At 38.8% G+C, this 17,835-nt stretch overlaps 2 protein-coding genes across 2 annotated transcripts; both read right to left on the bottom strand.

Moving 5' to 3' along the window:
* Positions 1–288: 288 nt before the first annotated feature.
* BDKRB1 (bradykinin receptor B1) lies at positions 289–1,374 on the bottom strand. Its single transcript, XM_010187299.1, has one exon. It carries the CDS (start codon positions 1,372–1,374, stop codon positions 289–291), a length of 1,086 nt encoding a protein of 361 aa, XP_010185601.1.
* An 8,333-nt stretch (positions 1,375–9,707) lies between these two features.
* BDKRB2 (bradykinin receptor B2) lies at positions 9,708–10,850 on the bottom strand. The gene has a single exon (XM_010187298.1). It carries the CDS (start codon positions 10,848–10,850, stop codon positions 9,708–9,710), a length of 1,143 nt encoding a protein of 380 aa, XP_010185600.1.
* Positions 10,851–17,835: the final 6,985 nt, after the last annotated feature.

Raw genomic sequence — 17,835 nt, 5'->3', positions numbered from 1 at the left:
CTTTCCATAAAGAAAACGGACTTCTGATATCTTATCAAAGTGTTTTTCTTTCAAGTCTCTGATAACTGATAAAGCACGTTAGATCATTTAGAATAAAATCCTGATAACATGTGATATGCATTTGGACGGATAACGCAGAAAAAGAAAATCAAACCTGAGGACAAATAAGCAGTTGAGTGATTTACTTTAATAAATAGCTTAGTCTGTGAGCACCAGATCAGTGCAATCCATTTTTAATGCCATTTGAAATAAGTTGTAATATCAAAAGAAAGGCAGAACCCAGACCCATTAAGTTAAACTACTCCTGACTGGCAGCATGTTGAAATATGAAGACTTTCCTTTGAATGACACCCAGCTCAAAGAAAATCCACAGGGAATAAACTGTGCGACAACTTCTAAAGCCTTTTGCCTGAAGTATTTCCCAACGAAGACATAAATCACAGGGTTAATACAACTGCTGGTGGTAGCTAGAGTGCTGCAAAACTGCTCACCAAAGTTGAGCAGTTCTCCCCAAAAGCAACCAGTAATCACTTCTGTCTGGTACAAGATATCAATGAATACAATAAAATGGTAAGGAGTCCAGCACAAAAGAAACGTCAGCACCACTGTGAAGATCAACCTGGTCGCCTTTGTGTCTCTGTGCTCCTTGCAGCTCTTTGTCCTGAGCGCTCTTCGTTCTCTCGCTTTTTTCTGTAGGGAGCGAATGGTAGAGAAATTAAGGAGGATGATGGCTGTCGATGGCAACGCAAACCCCACCGTGTTGAAGAGCAGGCTTTCAGCCGTGATCCATGATGGGCTGGGGAAGTCTAAAGTACACGCTGAAATATTCCACTGGGGAAAGTGCTTCACAGTCCGAAACATGAAGACTGGGACACTGAGGAGGATGCCAAAGAACCAGATGAGCAAGCAGATCCCCTTGGCCATGGTTTTGCTCCGTATCCCTCTGTGGTTCAAGGTATGAACAAAAGTTAAATAGCGATCTACGCTGACTGCCACCAGCAAGTAGATGCTGGTGTACATGTTGAGGCTGATGGACGCGCTGGTGCTGCGGCAAAGGAAAGTGCCAAAGGGCCAGTTAAATTCATGCCTGATGTTTGCTGCCCAGAAAGGGAGGCACATGAGGAAGATAAGATCGGCACCAGCGAGGTTCATAAGGTAGATTTCTGCTATGTTCAGGGGGGCCTTGTGCAGTAAATAAGTGAGGAGAACAAAGACATTGCCAAGCATCCCAATAACACAGATGGCGTCGATGTACTTGGGTACTATGTAGTACACGATTTCCCACCAGTCATCCAAGTCCTGGCAAATAGTTAAGTTGCTCTTGTTTTCAGTCTGGTTTGAGGAGGGAATGTTCAGTAAAGGAGTTTCAGTCATTTCTTTTAAATTCTGAAGGCAGCAGGAGATGTCTTGGGAATGAGAGAAAGACCTGCAAGAAAGAAACATAAATATTCTAAAAGCTGTCTCCCATCACTGGTGTAACAAACATTTAACTTTTAAATTCTCTATTAGTTCTCAGTGATTATTATAGGCTAAATTAATCTATGCTTCATATGTGCAATGGTGAGAAATGTTCCCAGTCCTGGCAAGGACAGAACTTCCTCTACATCCGATGAAGTTTCCTCTCTTTGCTGCCATTGTTTCAAGTGGCACAGAGGAAGGAAAGTGCCAGTTTAGTGTAAGTAGCTCTGTGTGTATCCAGACTGATTACAGAAACAGATATAGCTGAATTCCTGCTCCCTGAGAGTAAGGGGAGTCACGCTGGTGACACAAAGCTCTCTTCGCACCCTTGTCTGCCCTGTCTCTTACTCTGTGCTCTGTGTAACTTTTATAACTGCCCATTTGCCCAGAACTGGGAATGACACTCACTCTGTGTGCATTAGGATTTTACAGCATTTGCAATACCTTTATTTCCCTCTGGTAACTCCATATGAGATCGTGCAGGAATGACAACATGGGTGAAATGTTATCTTCCCATGAAAATTCACTGGGTTGCCAGAGCTGCCTCCTGTGGTGACTTTATTCTGGTGTTGTCATGCTCAAACATAGTGTTTGTTTCTTGTGTTTTAAAGGTGTTCAATCTCAGTATCATTATAGTAGGCAAGACATTACTGAGCCTGTGGTGACATCTAACATTTGAGTATTTAATATCTAAGTAGAGCATGTCAATCATAAAAAAAGAATGCATTTTTAAAAAATCAATATTTTGCAATCACTCATCCTGAATGTTAACTTTCTACTACAGATATTTAACTCTGCTCTTTCCATTTTTGCATTTTTACACCGAGGAGTTAGCTAATGATGGAGTTTCTGATGACAGCATTTAGGACCATCGTTCATCTGTTTTACATCATGTACAGCCTTAGTGATGTCTGCATCTGAGCACCTTGCAGACTTATCTCCGTGGAATCTAGGAATCAGTTAAGTACTATTATCCCACAACACACAATTCAGTACCTAATGCACAGAACATCTTCCATTGTGTAATTCAGTGAGCAGCAAAGTTTTATCAGAGTTCACAAACTCACTCAAGCTGGGGGTCTGGTCAGGGAACTGGGCTGCAACTCAAATTAACACAGCTCTGACTTTGAACATCTTCACTCTCAACAGTCTGAGTGGTAGTGAGTTCACTGACAGTCTCATGCAAACAAAAATTAGTTGAAAGTTAAAGCTGCAGAGAATATATATAAAGTGAATAAATGACTGATTAGCACTTTAGAGGCTATTTGTGAGACAGCAAAAGGCTACTGGTGAGACAGCAGGAATCTAACTTTTTTGAAACAGTAGGCTGGCTAAGGTGTGAGAGGAATGGAAGAAAATCTGTAACATGAAAAATACTGTACAAGACAAGTAACAGTTAAACATTTCCTTCTGTAAACAGAATTATTACTTTTATTAAATATAAATAAAAAAGAAGTGCTTATTTTCCATGCCCATTTTCTTGCTGTCAGTTGATAGCAGTCACTTTGCAAACTTCGGATGTGATCTCTGCTCTGGAGCAACAAATTAATTTATGACAGGCTAAACTCAAAACTTCACAAACGTTTCCTTTCCATTGCAACTCAGATTTTAGCCGCAGCTAAACCTGACTTCTTGTTTCTCTAGCAATCGTAAATAAAGTTTCTGTAGAGTTTGTCATTGGGAAAATTTCTTCTGAGTCTACTAGCCAATGTTCAAGCACAACCACAAGCTAAAAGTCTTTTATAAACTTAGAGCTCCAGATATCTTCTTGACAGAAAATGCAATTAATTTTTGGTTGCTTAATTTTATTTCTTCTTCCAAGGCAATTTTCTTCTGTAAGTATTTTTAAATATTTAGTGCTAATGGACAATTAGCCACACGAATGGTTTTCAGTTTATGTACTTAACACATTCCAGTCATCTTTTACACAAATAATGACTTATTTTTCCGACTTTGAACTAATTTCTGATTAATTTCCATGCACAGTGAATCTATTACCATTATTACTGTTAATAATGGTAATATTAATACATATTACCCAGTTAGTATCATGTGTTCTGGAAACATTAAATAAATACTACTTTTGCTTTGGGAACAATCTTAAAAGTAAATATCACTTTGAAAGAGAAAAATCTGTGATCAGCCAGTTTTGTTGTAAAGAAATCTTATAACACGAATCTTTATACGTTTTTATACAACTTCAGAGAATTAATCTTGACCTTCAGAGTTAGTTTCATAGTGAAAAATGAAAGGGAAACTCGTAATATGCTGCACAGATCAGAACCGAGATCATTAAAGACTTTTTTTTCTAATATAAAGAATATGTGAAGCAATTTTAATAAAGGTAAGACATTAAAACCAGACAGACATACCTACTTCTTGTCCCTTTTGGCAATTCAGGCAAAGTTTCAAGTTCAGCAGCAGTTGGTAAGCAGCAGGACTGAGGTTACCGAGAGAGCTCAAAGATGCATCCTGAGGCACGACTAAGCGTCTGAGTGCTGTCTGAGTGTTTTCTTGGCCATATACAATGTCTGTGATGTTACATTTTGGAAGAAAGCCCCAGGATTTTTTTTTTCCATAACCTCTCCAAATGTCAGCTGCAGTAATTTTCAAAGCATGTGAAGTATTTCATTCTCATTGTGAAATTGTATAAGCCATATGCCATGACTCTTGTCCTCCAGTGGCCACTAAATAAAGCTCTCAAGTACAGGTCCTTGGCAATTAAAAGTTCCTTTGTATGATTAACTATGTCCATAACCATAACAAGTTTATCAGCAGCTCTGAACTGCCCTCCCAGTACCAATGCACACAAAGACAAACTCTGAACTGGGATTTTCTTGTGGTGGGAAACTCTTGTTCTGCCAGTCGGAGGGAGGACCATGCCAAGCAGCTGGGGTTAAAGCAGAATACGTATATGGGAAAAGATGTTGAAACCTGGACCCACTAAACCCTGCGTCAGCCTTGCCACCATTTTTGGAAACTGATGCATTTCGCACTCCACTATAGGTGTCTAGGGCAAGAGCCTCTGTGAACATCACTTCTCAGTAGTGCATGTTGACTACTGTATTTTCTTAGGCTTGCACCCATAAATAGTCTTCCTTTTATGTGATTACCTGCTGGGTCCTTGAAGCCTGAGACTGGTTGATAACCAGTTATTTTTATCTTTTTCATTCTGTTTCTCCTCTGAATAGAACAATATTTTTTAAAAAATCCTATCTGATGCAACTCAGCTTTTAAATATAAATCTCTCTCAAGTAAGTAAATCTGTGTAAACGGTAGGTGTTTTTCAACTTACTTTAAAAAAACATAGTGAGAAATTATCAAGGGACTGGAATGCTAATTACTTATAATAAATCATTCTTTCCATTGAAAAGAATGATTTATTATAAGTAATAACACATGCACCATCTGTTCGAATTCTTACTTGACTATGTCCATCCTTGCTTGATAAGTGAGTTAAAATGAAAAGCCATGCAAGGCTACAAAGTGATATCTTATTATGAGCCAACCATATCCTGGGCTGCATCAAAAGAAATGTGGCCATGATTCTACCCTCTGCTCTCATGAGACCCCCACCTGCAGCTCTGGAGTCCTCAACATAAGAAGGCCATGGAGCTGTTAGAGCAATTCCAGAGGAGGCCACAAAGATGATCAGAGGCTGGAGCACTTCCCCTGTGAGGACCGGTTGAGAGAGTTGGGGTTGTTCAGCCTGGAGAAGAGAAGGCTCCAGGGAGACCTTATAGCGGCCTTCAGTACCTGAAGGGGCCTACCGGAAAGCAGGGGAGGGACCTTTTACGAAGTTATATAGTGATAGAAAAAGTGGTAACGGTTTCAAACTGAAAGAGGGGAGATGTAGATTACACATTAGGAAGAAATTCTTTACTGGGAGGGTGGTGAGGCCCTGGCCCAGGTTGCCCAGGGAAGCTGTGGGTGCCCCCTCCCTGGCAGTGCCCAAGGCCAGGTTGGACGGGGCTTGGAGCAGCCTGGGCTGGTGGAGATGTCCCTGCCCATGGGGGGTTGGACTGGATGAACTTTAAGGTCCCTTCCAACCCAAACCATTCTGTGATGCTATGATCACCACAATAAATACTTTTGTTCCAACATTCTATCAATTGAAAAGATACTAAGTTAGAGTTATGCAAACTGGTAAAATTGACAAATTTGAAAAATTGTTCTGGTTTACACCATCACACTGGAGAACATTCTAAAGAACCCAACATATAATTTGAAGACTTAAAATATATAAATACTTCTTTTATTTAAACAACATCATATTTAAATATTTCCTTATTTATTAAATAAGTGAAACAGTATAAAAATACATCTTGACTGGAGCTATATGCTTCACTTCTTTCAAAATGTTTTTTTTTAATACCCGAATCAAAACATGTATTTTGGTAAGGATCTGAAACTTGACGCTTTTTTAATGACATGTTACCTAAGGAATCCTAATAACCTACAGGAGTTCAATCTCTAAAGAACACATCCCACAGTGATTCATTAAGGTAAGTGCAATACAACAGATCTTCGTCACAGACTTTCCAAAACTTCCTCTTTGCTTACGCTAGTGAATTTCTGTGTTTAAGTTATTTTTTCCATAAAGAAGAAGTTTTGAGCAATAACAAAAAGTCTGGAATTTGTCCTTGCTTGGACATGAATCTCTTAGAGCTGCCAACATCCACATTTACTCACAAATTCTGTATAGAAAACTGCAGCTGCATCTAAAATTTAAATGATAAATGCTACAGTCTTACGCAACTCATAATTTCAAAATGGGACCAACATATTGGTTTGAAAATCCATCTTCTCTATGTAAATCTAGTTTCTTATTTCCTGCTGTTTTTCATTGTCATCTTTAGAATTTTTCTCAGCAGTGGACAGAGATTTGAAATCGCAAGTCTGCATTTGGTGGAAATAATAGTGAAATGAATAGGCACGGCAGTAGCTTCAGGTCTAAAAAACTTAGAACAAGTCCACATAAGAAGCTGTAACTTCATACAAAAATGGGATTTATTATTTCTTTGCAACTTGACTCTTCATTTTAACCTGTAGAAAGCATGTAATGATTTGGTAACATTTTATAGTTTGCACAGCTGTTATGGACCACGGATTAAAGGAACGTGAAGGATTAAGTTTCAAAACAACTGTACTAGAGTCAACAGATAAAAGGTTTTTGCTGTGTACACATAATAAAACATATCTGTGTATTTGTGCTTTCAATTCAGGATACTCACAGCATATTAGTTTATGTTTTAAGTTTGTATGATCTTCAGCCACCCTGTCTGTGTTGACTTTCCTGCAAAAAGTACACAGTCTCTAGAGATGCATAGGAATTTAAGAATCTAACCGTGTCTCTTTGGTCAGAATGATTAAACAAGGCAGAGGTAAGACTGCTGGCTCAATTAATACACACATTACATGGCAGACAAGCGGCAGAAATCCAAAAGGTCTCCAGTTCTGGCTCTAGATCCAGCAGTCCAGCCAGTAAAACTCTTCCTCTTAATGCAGATGGAGTCTTTAATGATCTGAAAAAAATCATCTTTTTGGGACAGTATGATTTAACAGTTTGATTGTCTTTATTGAAGTGGTTTGCAAAAGAACATAGTTACCTGTTATAACTGTTTGTCTACTCTGGAACAGGAGAAAAGTTTTTTGATGTGACCTTGTGATGTAAAATTCTTTTCTTGGTTTGGTTGGACTTCTTTACTATAGGCAGCAGTTGGTCAGGATAGCAGTGATTTACAGTTCATAATAAATGATCCTGGCAGCATCTCAGTGCAGTAATAACCAAGCCCTGCTCACTACAGTTTGCAAAGGCCGAAACAGCAAAATATGGAAGGAGCCTGCAGAGGCTGGAAACCCGCAATGTGCTGATGGAAGAACAGAGCAAAAGGATGATTCAGTGGTTAAAGTACCTCAGCTTCAGGTAAGAAGATGGGAGCAGCTGAGGGAGGACGACAAGATAAAGAGGAATAAAAAGATAATGTGATTAGAGTTTGACATCTCCATCTCTGATGTCCTTATGACAAATTCTGCCCTCATTTTACCAAGAACCCTTCTTGTGTTTTACCCAGCTCATGGGAGAAAAAGACAGAGCCAAGCATCTGAGTGCGACTGTAAACTGCCAGTAGGTAAGATGTAGTTTGGACATGAGACTTTAATTTTTGGGGTTTTTTTTGGTACCTGCATAAATGGTACATGCCAATATTGCACAATGTATGAAAAGATTTCGGTATCCTTAGCTGCCTTAATTCAGAACTTAACTTCCAAAGGGACTGAGAGTGGTCAGCACTGCTCAGAAAAGGGCCCTGAAAAACAAAGCTGACCCAAAGCTTTGAAAGTAGGTGGTGGTTCTCAACTCACTCTCCTTTGGCACAATGGGAAGTGAAAGTACGTACCTGCAACAGTCACACTTCTGACAAGTCTTTCCTGAGTAACAGGATATGGGCTAGAGAAGAAAATGCCAGCAAATCTCATTTCTTCAAGGACTTTATTTTCTCTTGTACATACTTACTGCATAACAAAATAATGTGCCTATATATTTACATTATTTAAATTAATGTCATATTAATATAATAATATTTTAATATTTTACTTCTCAGTACCAAATACTCAAAAATCCCTTCCATTGCCTCTGCATGAATTTTCTTTCATTTAACGGTTGTGTGAACAGCATGCTTGTGAACAGGACAGTGTTGATAACTCTGGAGACAACAGAAAGCCTTGCAGTATTTCATCACATATGTTTTGGACAATTTAAGGAATGAGCAATAGAAGTAATTATGTCATAGGATTATGCTGTATTATTAAATAAAACCTATGGAAATTATCATCTATAATGATCTAAATCCCATAGTTTGTATAGCATATCTGCACACTTCTGGTTTTGGGTTTAATTATTTGAAGGTTACAAATTTCCTATTTTAAGTTAAACTGTATTCCTCCATTCAAGCTATAATGAATAACAAGCATGCAGTAGCAATCTGTATTTACTTATGTTGCCAAACTCCATTTCACTTGGTGGCTTTAAGGCTGTAATCTTAAGGACTATGGAAAGAACAAAGGCTCTGTTAGTATCAGAAGATTTTACATCACCTCCAACTCAGTTTTTGAACAAGGTTCCTACAAATGAAAGTGCATACTGACAATTCAGTACACTGTGAGTTTGTCTTCTGTGCAAACTGCAAATAGATCATAAATCCAGTCCAATTGAGGAAAAGCTATTTTGTATTACAATCACTCAGATTAACTCTACAAATGAAATGTAGGTATATTAGAGTCTGAAAAGGCCATTCTTGAATACTGTGAACTTTCCAGACTCCTCCAAGCTTCAGTCAGATTTCTAAGGCAGTCAGGTGATGCTCTCCTTTGTATTCCCAGTTTCTTCTAATTGAGAGATTATACCAGTTGGGCTGAGCTTTCATGTTTCCATTAAATAATGTTACAAATACAAATTACACTTTGTGAATATTAAAAACTAAGTCTCTGAGTTGAAGTCTGAGTATGAATTTAAATAACATGCACTCACTCAAAAGGAGTAACTGAATGCTTTTATCCTGATGCAGAAGGGGAAAAGGATCTCCTACTACTCAGCTAACTTCATGCACCTGGATGCAGCCTTGTTTCCTCTACTGCTTCACCTTTTCTGAGCTCCTTTCCATACACACAAGCTGGTGTAAAACTTGTAACTAGCAGGGGCAGAGCAGTTGCAAAAAGGGACAGCTTGTCAATCAGACAGTCAAAATAGTTTTGGATGACTGAACAGAGAAAGTAAAAGCTCAGAAAATGGCCACACCTAAAAATCCATTTGGACAGTAGTCCTACAGGATTCATTTACCAGAACTTAACTGAAATACTAGCCCCTTCTAACAAAAATCTAGTCTAACAACCTGTATGGGTACCATAAGTAGTTGCACAATTCTGACAATAGCTTCTATACTGAGGGTGTCTTCAGAGAACTGTATGTACATGTATGTACACCTTAGAAACGCAAACATTTCAAATGATACATGCATCCAGTATTTTTCAGCCATGAAAAGGTAAGTATGCTACAAAGTTGGATTCAATCATGAAAAATGTCCAGTAACATTAGAAGCAGGTCTCTGTAGGGAGTTTCCATCAAGATCAACCTGTTGGTTTCCCACAGATGATGAATACTACCACATGTCTATTTTGTGAACCAGTAGCAGACTGATATTAGTGGAGTCTGATACGTTAGAAGGCTTTTTTCCTGTAATGAACAAATTGTGCTATCGTGGTAAGGGCAAAACAGACTTTTTCCTTGAGTATTCACTTGAAATGGAAGTTCTTAATGTGTCCAGGGAGTTTTCTGTCTGCACAGACTGTGCTTTTCTGCACCTCTTTGGGAACAAGTCCTTGTAGAATTCCACAGCCTTCTTCTGGAAGTGCTTCCCAACAATTACATAGAGGACGGGGTTCAGGCAGCTGTTGCTAAAGGCACAGTAGGTACCTATCTGGGTCAGTATGTCATTGACTTCTTCCAGGCATTTGTGAGAGGGTGTAAAGTAACGGATGGTGTCAACGAACGTGCTGATCTGGAACGGAAGCCAGCAAAGGATGAAGAGCAAAAGCACAGCAAGGACCAGCATGGTGGCTTTTTTCTCTGTCTGGACCAACTTCATTTTTTGCAGCTCACTGCTTCGTAAGGCTTTGATGATTTGCACAGTGCAATAGGTAATTACAGAGAGTGGGATGACAAAGCCCACGATATTCAGCAAGCAGTTGTTTGCAGGCTCCCAGTAGCTGGATGGGTAATCCAGACCGCAGGCTGTGATATTGTAGTCTTCATAATACTGTAAATTTCGGAACACCATTGCAGGTGTGCACATGAGCAATGCACACATCCAGACTATACAGCTGTTCCATTTGGCACAGACAGTTCGTCGCATCCGTCCAAGAGACATGGTCTTCACCAAAGCCAGATAGCGGTCGATGCTCACTAGCGTCAGGAAATAAATGCTAGAATAAAAGTTCATGTTACTCATTATGTTGACAGCTTTACAAAGGAACAGGCCAAAAGGCCATTGAAAATTATTAGAAATATTAATGGCCCAGAAAGGTAAAGCGAAGATCAACAGTAGGTCAGCGAGTGCAGTGTTTGCTAGGTAAATTTCAGCCACTGTGCAGCGACTCTTGTGGCAACACAGGACGATGAGAACAAAGCCATTTTCTATTGCTCCCAGAATAAATATAAACCAGAGGAATCCAGGCTGAAAATCTTGTAGCCATTTCCATATATCTGGATTAATGCATTTATATTGATACAGCTGATGCGCTCCTGATTTATTGTGGAAATCTGATGGATTGACTGTGAACTCCCGAGTGGCCATGGTGTAAAATTGTGTAACATTTTCAGTTGTGATGGAAACCATCTCTGTGCAGAGAAAAAGAAAAAGAAGATGTGAGGTTGCTACATCTAACCCATTACTGTGAAAGATACAATAAGAAAATATGGCTCTGCTTTTCCTACTGTGCTAAAAAACACGGCTTTGAGTACAAGTCTCTAGGTTGCTTTCCTGTCGAAACCAAACTGCAGCAAGAACTGATTAATTCCTTGAGGAGGTTGATCATTACTTTCTTATCTCTGTGTATTGATACTGTGGCCATCACTTAAGCAAAGACTTGCCTGCAGTCAGGCTGCAGGGAGCCAATTTGGGTGCTAGATCACAGTCATTTGAAGTCTTACAGGGAGATATTTATGGGCATAAATGTCAGATATGTGCTTAAATGTTACTAAGACCAAACAGAAGTTGAATGTCCACCCATCAATGTTAAAATGATAACTGATTTTTTTATTGTTGTGCTCTGAGATAATGAATGCTGCGATATTATTCAAATGCAAGACTGGCTTCCCAGATCTATATATATAATTCCCTGGACAGGGTGACAGAAATATGTTTGTCTTTAAAATGCCACTGTTTATATTATGGTTTGTTTGGAAGCTTTTCAGATATATTTTTAATTAAGACATTTGTCTGATTCAGCTGGTAACTTGGCAGTAAAAAGGGGACATATTTATAATTCCTGAAAGGATAGAGTTCTCATCTGGTTGCTCTTTTTGCTGGTTGATAAGCATCAAAACATATATAGACATTTGGCTGTTGGATGCAGAAGTACTGAAAAATGGTGGCCATATTTTGTGTGAGTAGTTTTAATTAAACACTGTAGTGCGTGAGAACTAAAAGCAAAGGTGAAGATCAATTTTACTAAGTACAGTAAAGGCAGTAACAAAGGAAAATTGATAAGAGGTGTTAGGCAGGACAGGTCAACTGGATAAATCAGGCAAGTGGGACTTAGAAACTTGGAAGACAAGGCAACTTTAAAATGCAGTAATGGGCATCAAAAAAAAGCAATGCACATTTCCAGTCCTTCGTAACTTAAACAAATGACACTATTTGCATAAACTGAGTAACAACATAAATATCCTCATTCTCCAGGTTCATCCTCTCAAAACCTCAACTTTTCAAGCCCATATATAACTGCAGGACAGTATCTCTATCCTCTATCCTGCCTCTTCATTAACCTAGTCATTGTTAGAACCACCTCAGTCCTGAGACACTTGTATCCTTTGATTTCTCAGTGTTTTCAACCAGCATCTGAGGAACAGGTTGGTGGACTCTCTTTATTACACAGCACTAGATGTTGTAGTCATCCATCCAGTGATCTATGTCTCTGGTGACACTGGTTGTTGGGGCTTTTAGTCTAGTGGATATGGATTTAATTGTTCTATACTGAAAGCAAATGCCATCCACAATGCATGCTATGCAACATTGCCAATATTGTGATTTACGTCTTCTTTTCATCTTCCAGGTGCAAGCAACAATTGTAGGTTATAAATTCTTTGGTTAGAAATCTTACTTTTGTTTGATCCCTTCCAGGCATAGCGGTGCAGCTGCACCTGTAGTGTGTTTTTCTGCCACTTCATTTGTTCGTATTTCAGCACGATGGAATAGGACAATACCAAAAGCCTCACTGAAACCCAGACATGCTTGATCTATTCCTTCTGCTTTATCCACTAGGCCAGGTTGGATTAGTCTGACACAACTTCATTCTTGACATGTTTATACTGGTAGTTCCTCATCACTTTGTTTTTCTTTATTATTCTCCATATCTGGATATACCAATTATTAAATATTTTGCTGTCATGTTTTCTAGGTATTTGAATTATACTGACAATTTTGTAACTCCCTGGGTCCTGCTATCTGTGATAGGTCTTGGGTTTTGCCCTCTCCGGGCTTCTGGAATGTTCTCATTCTCCTCGGTTTCACAAACATAAAAGGTGATAGCAAAGATTTCCTCTCCTAATTCCTGACCCACACCAGGGTGGGTCATATAGGACCCTGGGACTTTGCATACCTCCATACATTCTTTAATTTTTTATTTTTTAATTCACATAAATCCTATTGTTAATTTTTTATTTTCCAATTCACATAAATCCTATTGTTCAAATCAACCATCTTAAATATCAGATCACAATCTTCATTTCTGAGAGGACTAATGCAGAGTCACCACTGAACTTTTCATCATTCTCTGAGTTCCTGGTTCTCTGTTCCTTCTGGTAACAGGCCTTGACTTTCCTCCATCATTCTCTTACTTTTTATATATTTATAGAAACTTTTTCTATTACCTCCTATATCCCCTATTAACTGCAACACTTTTTCATCCTGATGTATTTGATATCGTTGGCACTCCGAGTTTTATGTAATACCTCTGGTAGCCATAATTTTCTGTAATTAATCTCCCTATAGTGAAGCCTGGCATCAAGGTGGTGGTACTCATAAACATGTAAATATCTCAAAACTTAACTCCTGTGGCTGCAAGAGATGCCCCTAACAAATTGCGAACAGCGGTTTCAAGTCTCCCTTTCTGTGGCTGCTGGCACTTTACAATGTAAAAGCACATAAGAAGTGAAATACTAATGGATGGCCAACAAAAGGCCATCTGAGAACAGAATAGTTCTCCTGGGCAATGCAATTAGCAGAAGCTGTTTCTTCTGGCAGTAGTGGGCTGTGAACCAGCAGAATTGTAAGTGTGTGCATTATTTTATGCTTTGAAGTTGCATGTATGCATATATTTAATAAGATGTTCATTGGTAATTCAGAGAGTGCTCATAAAGGCAATTTCTAGGCTTTTCATTCATTATATGATAATAGAAAAACAATAAACAGGAATTTATTTACAGCAAATAGCAGCTAAAAAACTGCCTCCTGATTTATGGTATTTTTCCTACGATTATTCTCTTTTAGATATTTTTTTTTCAGAAGTGAAAGCTATAATTTAAAATCAATTATATCGTATTACTCTGGTCCAGAAACAGTGTGCAGGCATTAGTTAAGAAGTGACCAAGTTCATGATATGGGGCTTCTGGTGACCTGCCTCTTTGGTTCTTAGCTCAAGCCCTTCCATAAGGTGTTGGGAGAAATGTGGGAGAGAACAAGGTAATACATGCTAATGACCAATTTACAAACCCTTTTAAAATGATGCGCTCACTGCAATTCTCTATAGCACAGGAAACTCATTTAAAGTATGTGTTTACTGAATAAATGAGCATTTACACAGCCACAATTCAGAAAAGGGAATGATATCTATTTGCCATTAGCTTATCACAATTCAGTGAAAATAAATGTGACCCCTTCACACATTGTCTACAAACAGGGCTGGCTGATGTGTGGATAACGTTGAGCAATGGGCAGGTCCTGCCAATGTTGTAAATGAAGAACCCTTGCAGAGGGACTTGGAAGAAAAGGTTAATCAATGGTAGTTGCTGGGCTGCTGGGTTCTGTTTACAGGCAAGGAGAGAGGGACCCCAAAAAGGTGGTGGTCACCAGTACCATGGCCTGAAATGTCTGAGGTGTTTTGGGTCTTGATGAAGCCATATAGTGACTGAACTTGTGAATCTATCAGTACATCCACTAGTGGTGTTAATCTTTGCCTGTACTATGCTAAACGTTTGCTTGCATGCTAAGATACAGTGGATAATTTAAATGGTTATGATGGTCTCAGTTATGTGTTTTACAAGGGCAAGACCTGAAATATGTAATAAGGTGAGGTCGTCTTCTGTGACGTACCCTTATATTGGGAATTTAGTGTCAACAATATTATGAGCTAGACATCCTCCTTATAAACTCTGCACCTTCTCTGTGTGACTTATTTTCAAAGCTTCTATTTCAATCTGCTCTTCTTTCAACCTTTACTGCTGCGAAAAAGCATCTTTGTCATCAAACCCCAGGGCTTTGGGTCTCTTGTTTCCATCTAACCCAAGCCTGGTGGGACTGCCTGTACCCCTCTCCTTGGCCTCAGAAGGGTTTGATTTGTATCCTCGACTGACTGAATGTCAAAAGGTAACATTGTGTGGCTCTTGTGGCATCTCTGAAACGTGCTCTGAAAGTTACTCAGAATGGCCTTTTAATTCTGTTTTACTGAGGAAGCATTAATTATTTTGGAGAGAGAGAGGAAGTGTCAGAAACATCCGTAAATGCTCTGCTTTTACTGACCCCATGACTTTAATTTCTAATTTCCAGTCTTTGTCTAATGAACCTTTAATGGGCTTCAGCACATTTGAGGTTGTAGATCAGTGGACACTATTTGTGGCAGTTGACCTAAGAGTTTTCTGTTCTCTATTCACCCTTTAGTGTTTGTTTCTACTTCATGGCTACCCTCGCAATTCATGAGGCTTCATGTTGAACCAGATTGAGGAACTTGACTGGGAAAAAATAACCTAGCAAAAGAAAAAGTTATTTTTGACTCAACTCCTTAATTTGGCAGAAAATTAAGATAATAAAGAAAAGATACAAAGGAACTACCTTTCAAAGAGACCCTTTGACACGTAGGGGGGAAGCACACCATGGAAGGACAGCTATTGCTCTGCAGTTATCATTAAGGGCATTTACATCAATTATGTTAGGAGAAATGGAAGAAAAAGTGGTTCTGTTAAAGTAGTTATTTCAATAATGATGAGTCTAAGATGAGAAGGAGCTATTAATTTCCCCCCCTGGGTGGGAAGTGGAGCCACTGAATTTCAGCACTGTCTATTGCAATCAACTAAAGAAAGGTGGGGAAAGACCACAAGCCCAATCAAGTGCGATGAAGAACTTTGTATGACTTTATTTTTTCAAGTGGAAATCTTGACCATGGTCACATTAGACTTTCCAGTGTTACAATTCTCCTAAAAAATCTCATACTTTTTATCCCCAGATAACTTGGGATGTTATAGTTCAATGCTGTTTGTTTATCCCATTCAATAACTGCAATGATTCTAACTGAAGGTATTATCTATGTAGAAAATAATTAGAACTGAGATGGAGAAGAACAGAACAGCTGGACTGCTGTGAGAGCTGATAGGAGGAGGAAAATACCAACTGGTTCGGAGAGAAGTGCTGAACACAGGATATTAGTATATAGCAAAGGGCCAATCTCATTATGAACACTGTTTTGATTTAGTTCAGACTTGGGGATGATGTTTGAGCCACAGTCTACGTTTGATCTCTGACTTGATCCTGTCAATATTTTGGAAACTTTTCTACTAACAATGCGCTGATGTAGACAACAATAACGCAAATGTCACCAAAGCTTGATGATGCTGGCGTTCTGAAAGAGCAGCTTTAGTACAATAATTCTATTTAATCTGAGCCAAGAAATAATTATTTTTAATATTACAGGCTCTTCCAGAATAAAAAAAAAAGGATCTTCAAGCTTCCCAGCCACTAAATAGTTCCATTCCAACCTTGTCAACCTTAGAAGTTTTAAATACCCAGCTGGATAAAAACCAGAGTAGCATGGTCTGATTTCACTGCTGACCTATGGGTCATGAATATGGATGTTTTGGAAAGTGCAGCATGTCTGAGATGTCTGCATGGGGATGGTACATGATACAGGACCTCCGAGTATTGTGGTCTTCTGGAGACGAACAGGATATCCTGGAGTTTCTAACATACCCCCAGACACTGCTGGTGCTGCTTTGCCCCTTGCTGCTAGCTCTAAGATTGGAGGGTGGAAGGCGTAACTAGGAAATCTTTGAGCTTAATAGAGCATTATAAGGACTATAAAATAGAGCATCATAGCTGTAAAATGAAATGCAGAATTACAGAATAGGAAGATAATGAAAAGTGTCTCATGGGAATTAGTCTGTTAAAACCGTCCAGATTTCAAAAGTGCAAAAGAGAAGTTTCTGATTTCTTCTAGAAGAATAATTTAAAATAAAAGTTTCTGATTTTTAAGTATTTGAAAAATAGAATTAAGGAGACTTAGGTCCATATTTGAAATGAATAAGAGTCTGATGAAGTGCTCAATGTATTGGACCTTGGTTTAGTGCTGTTTTTAAGGAAAATTACTGCTTCTTGTCTTTTGGGAGCATAAGAATGCTGTCTAAAGCTCTGTGCTACCTTGGCAACAGCTAAAGCAGATGAGCTAGAGGGAAAGGTTTTTGGTTTTACTGTTTTGTCTTTCTTCTGACAAAAGGTATCTATGGGTAAAATAATGGGAGAAAACCAAACCTGCCTCCGTATAGTTATTTCTGCTGACTTTCTGACCTTTTAAAAATCTACCTGTTCTTAACACCTTCCTCATTCCTGAGAACTCTGTATTTCTCAAAGCTAAGTTAAACCCTATCCATATTTTAGTCTTTCATATCTATCTCAAAGGCAACATAAGTCAGAAATGTTCAGCAAGGAATGACTTTTTAAATTAACTGCTTTCCTTGTAGAAATATTTCCTCTTCCTTCTCTGAAGTGTGGAGGAGAGAAATCACACTTTTAGTCAGAAATGTAATGCCGTGCAGCTCTGATCATTCCCACTGTAATATTTATAAATGCCATGTATTGTATTGTTCATTAGCAGTAATTTTACTGGAGGGTGATTTACAAATATGAGTGGATTCAGTCTCAGAAATCTTTTTCCTGTGAAGATTTATGACGTGAGCTGTTATGAGGCTACATGACTGCCAGTCAGTGGTGAGCACAAGGGCTAGATGGAGAGCTTGGGCACATGTATTGGGCACTTCTTAAAACAAAGTGCCGCGTAGGTTTGTTTGTGGGTTGGTTGCATGTGTTAGCTCACTTGGCTGTTCTTCGGAGCTGTGTAATTCCTCTCGTATGGAAATCTTTCATAGATCCCAGATTTCAGAAAGTATCCCAGAAATGCACTGCCATTGGTGATGGGACACATTCCTCTTGCAGAGAAAGGCTGCATCAAAGCTTCATTGAATTAAAAAGGGAAGGATATTAGAAAACAAAAAAAACCCCAGAAAATTAAAAATCCCTTGAATACTATTCTAGGGTTGTTTTGAGGCATATCATAGCAAGGCGCAGGTTGGACAAAGGAATGAAGTATAATTGTAAATCCCTCAACTGTTTTTTTTGC

Source organism: Mesitornis unicolor, unplaced genomic scaffold (genome assembly GCF_000695765.1).
Source record: "Mesitornis unicolor isolate BGI_N332 unplaced genomic scaffold, ASM69576v1 scaffold9986, whole genome shotgun sequence".
NCBI classification, from domain to species: Eukaryota; Metazoa; Chordata; class Aves; order Mesitornithiformes; family Mesitornithidae; genus Mesitornis; species Mesitornis unicolor.
This window is presented reverse-complemented; position numbering and strand designations above follow the sequence as displayed.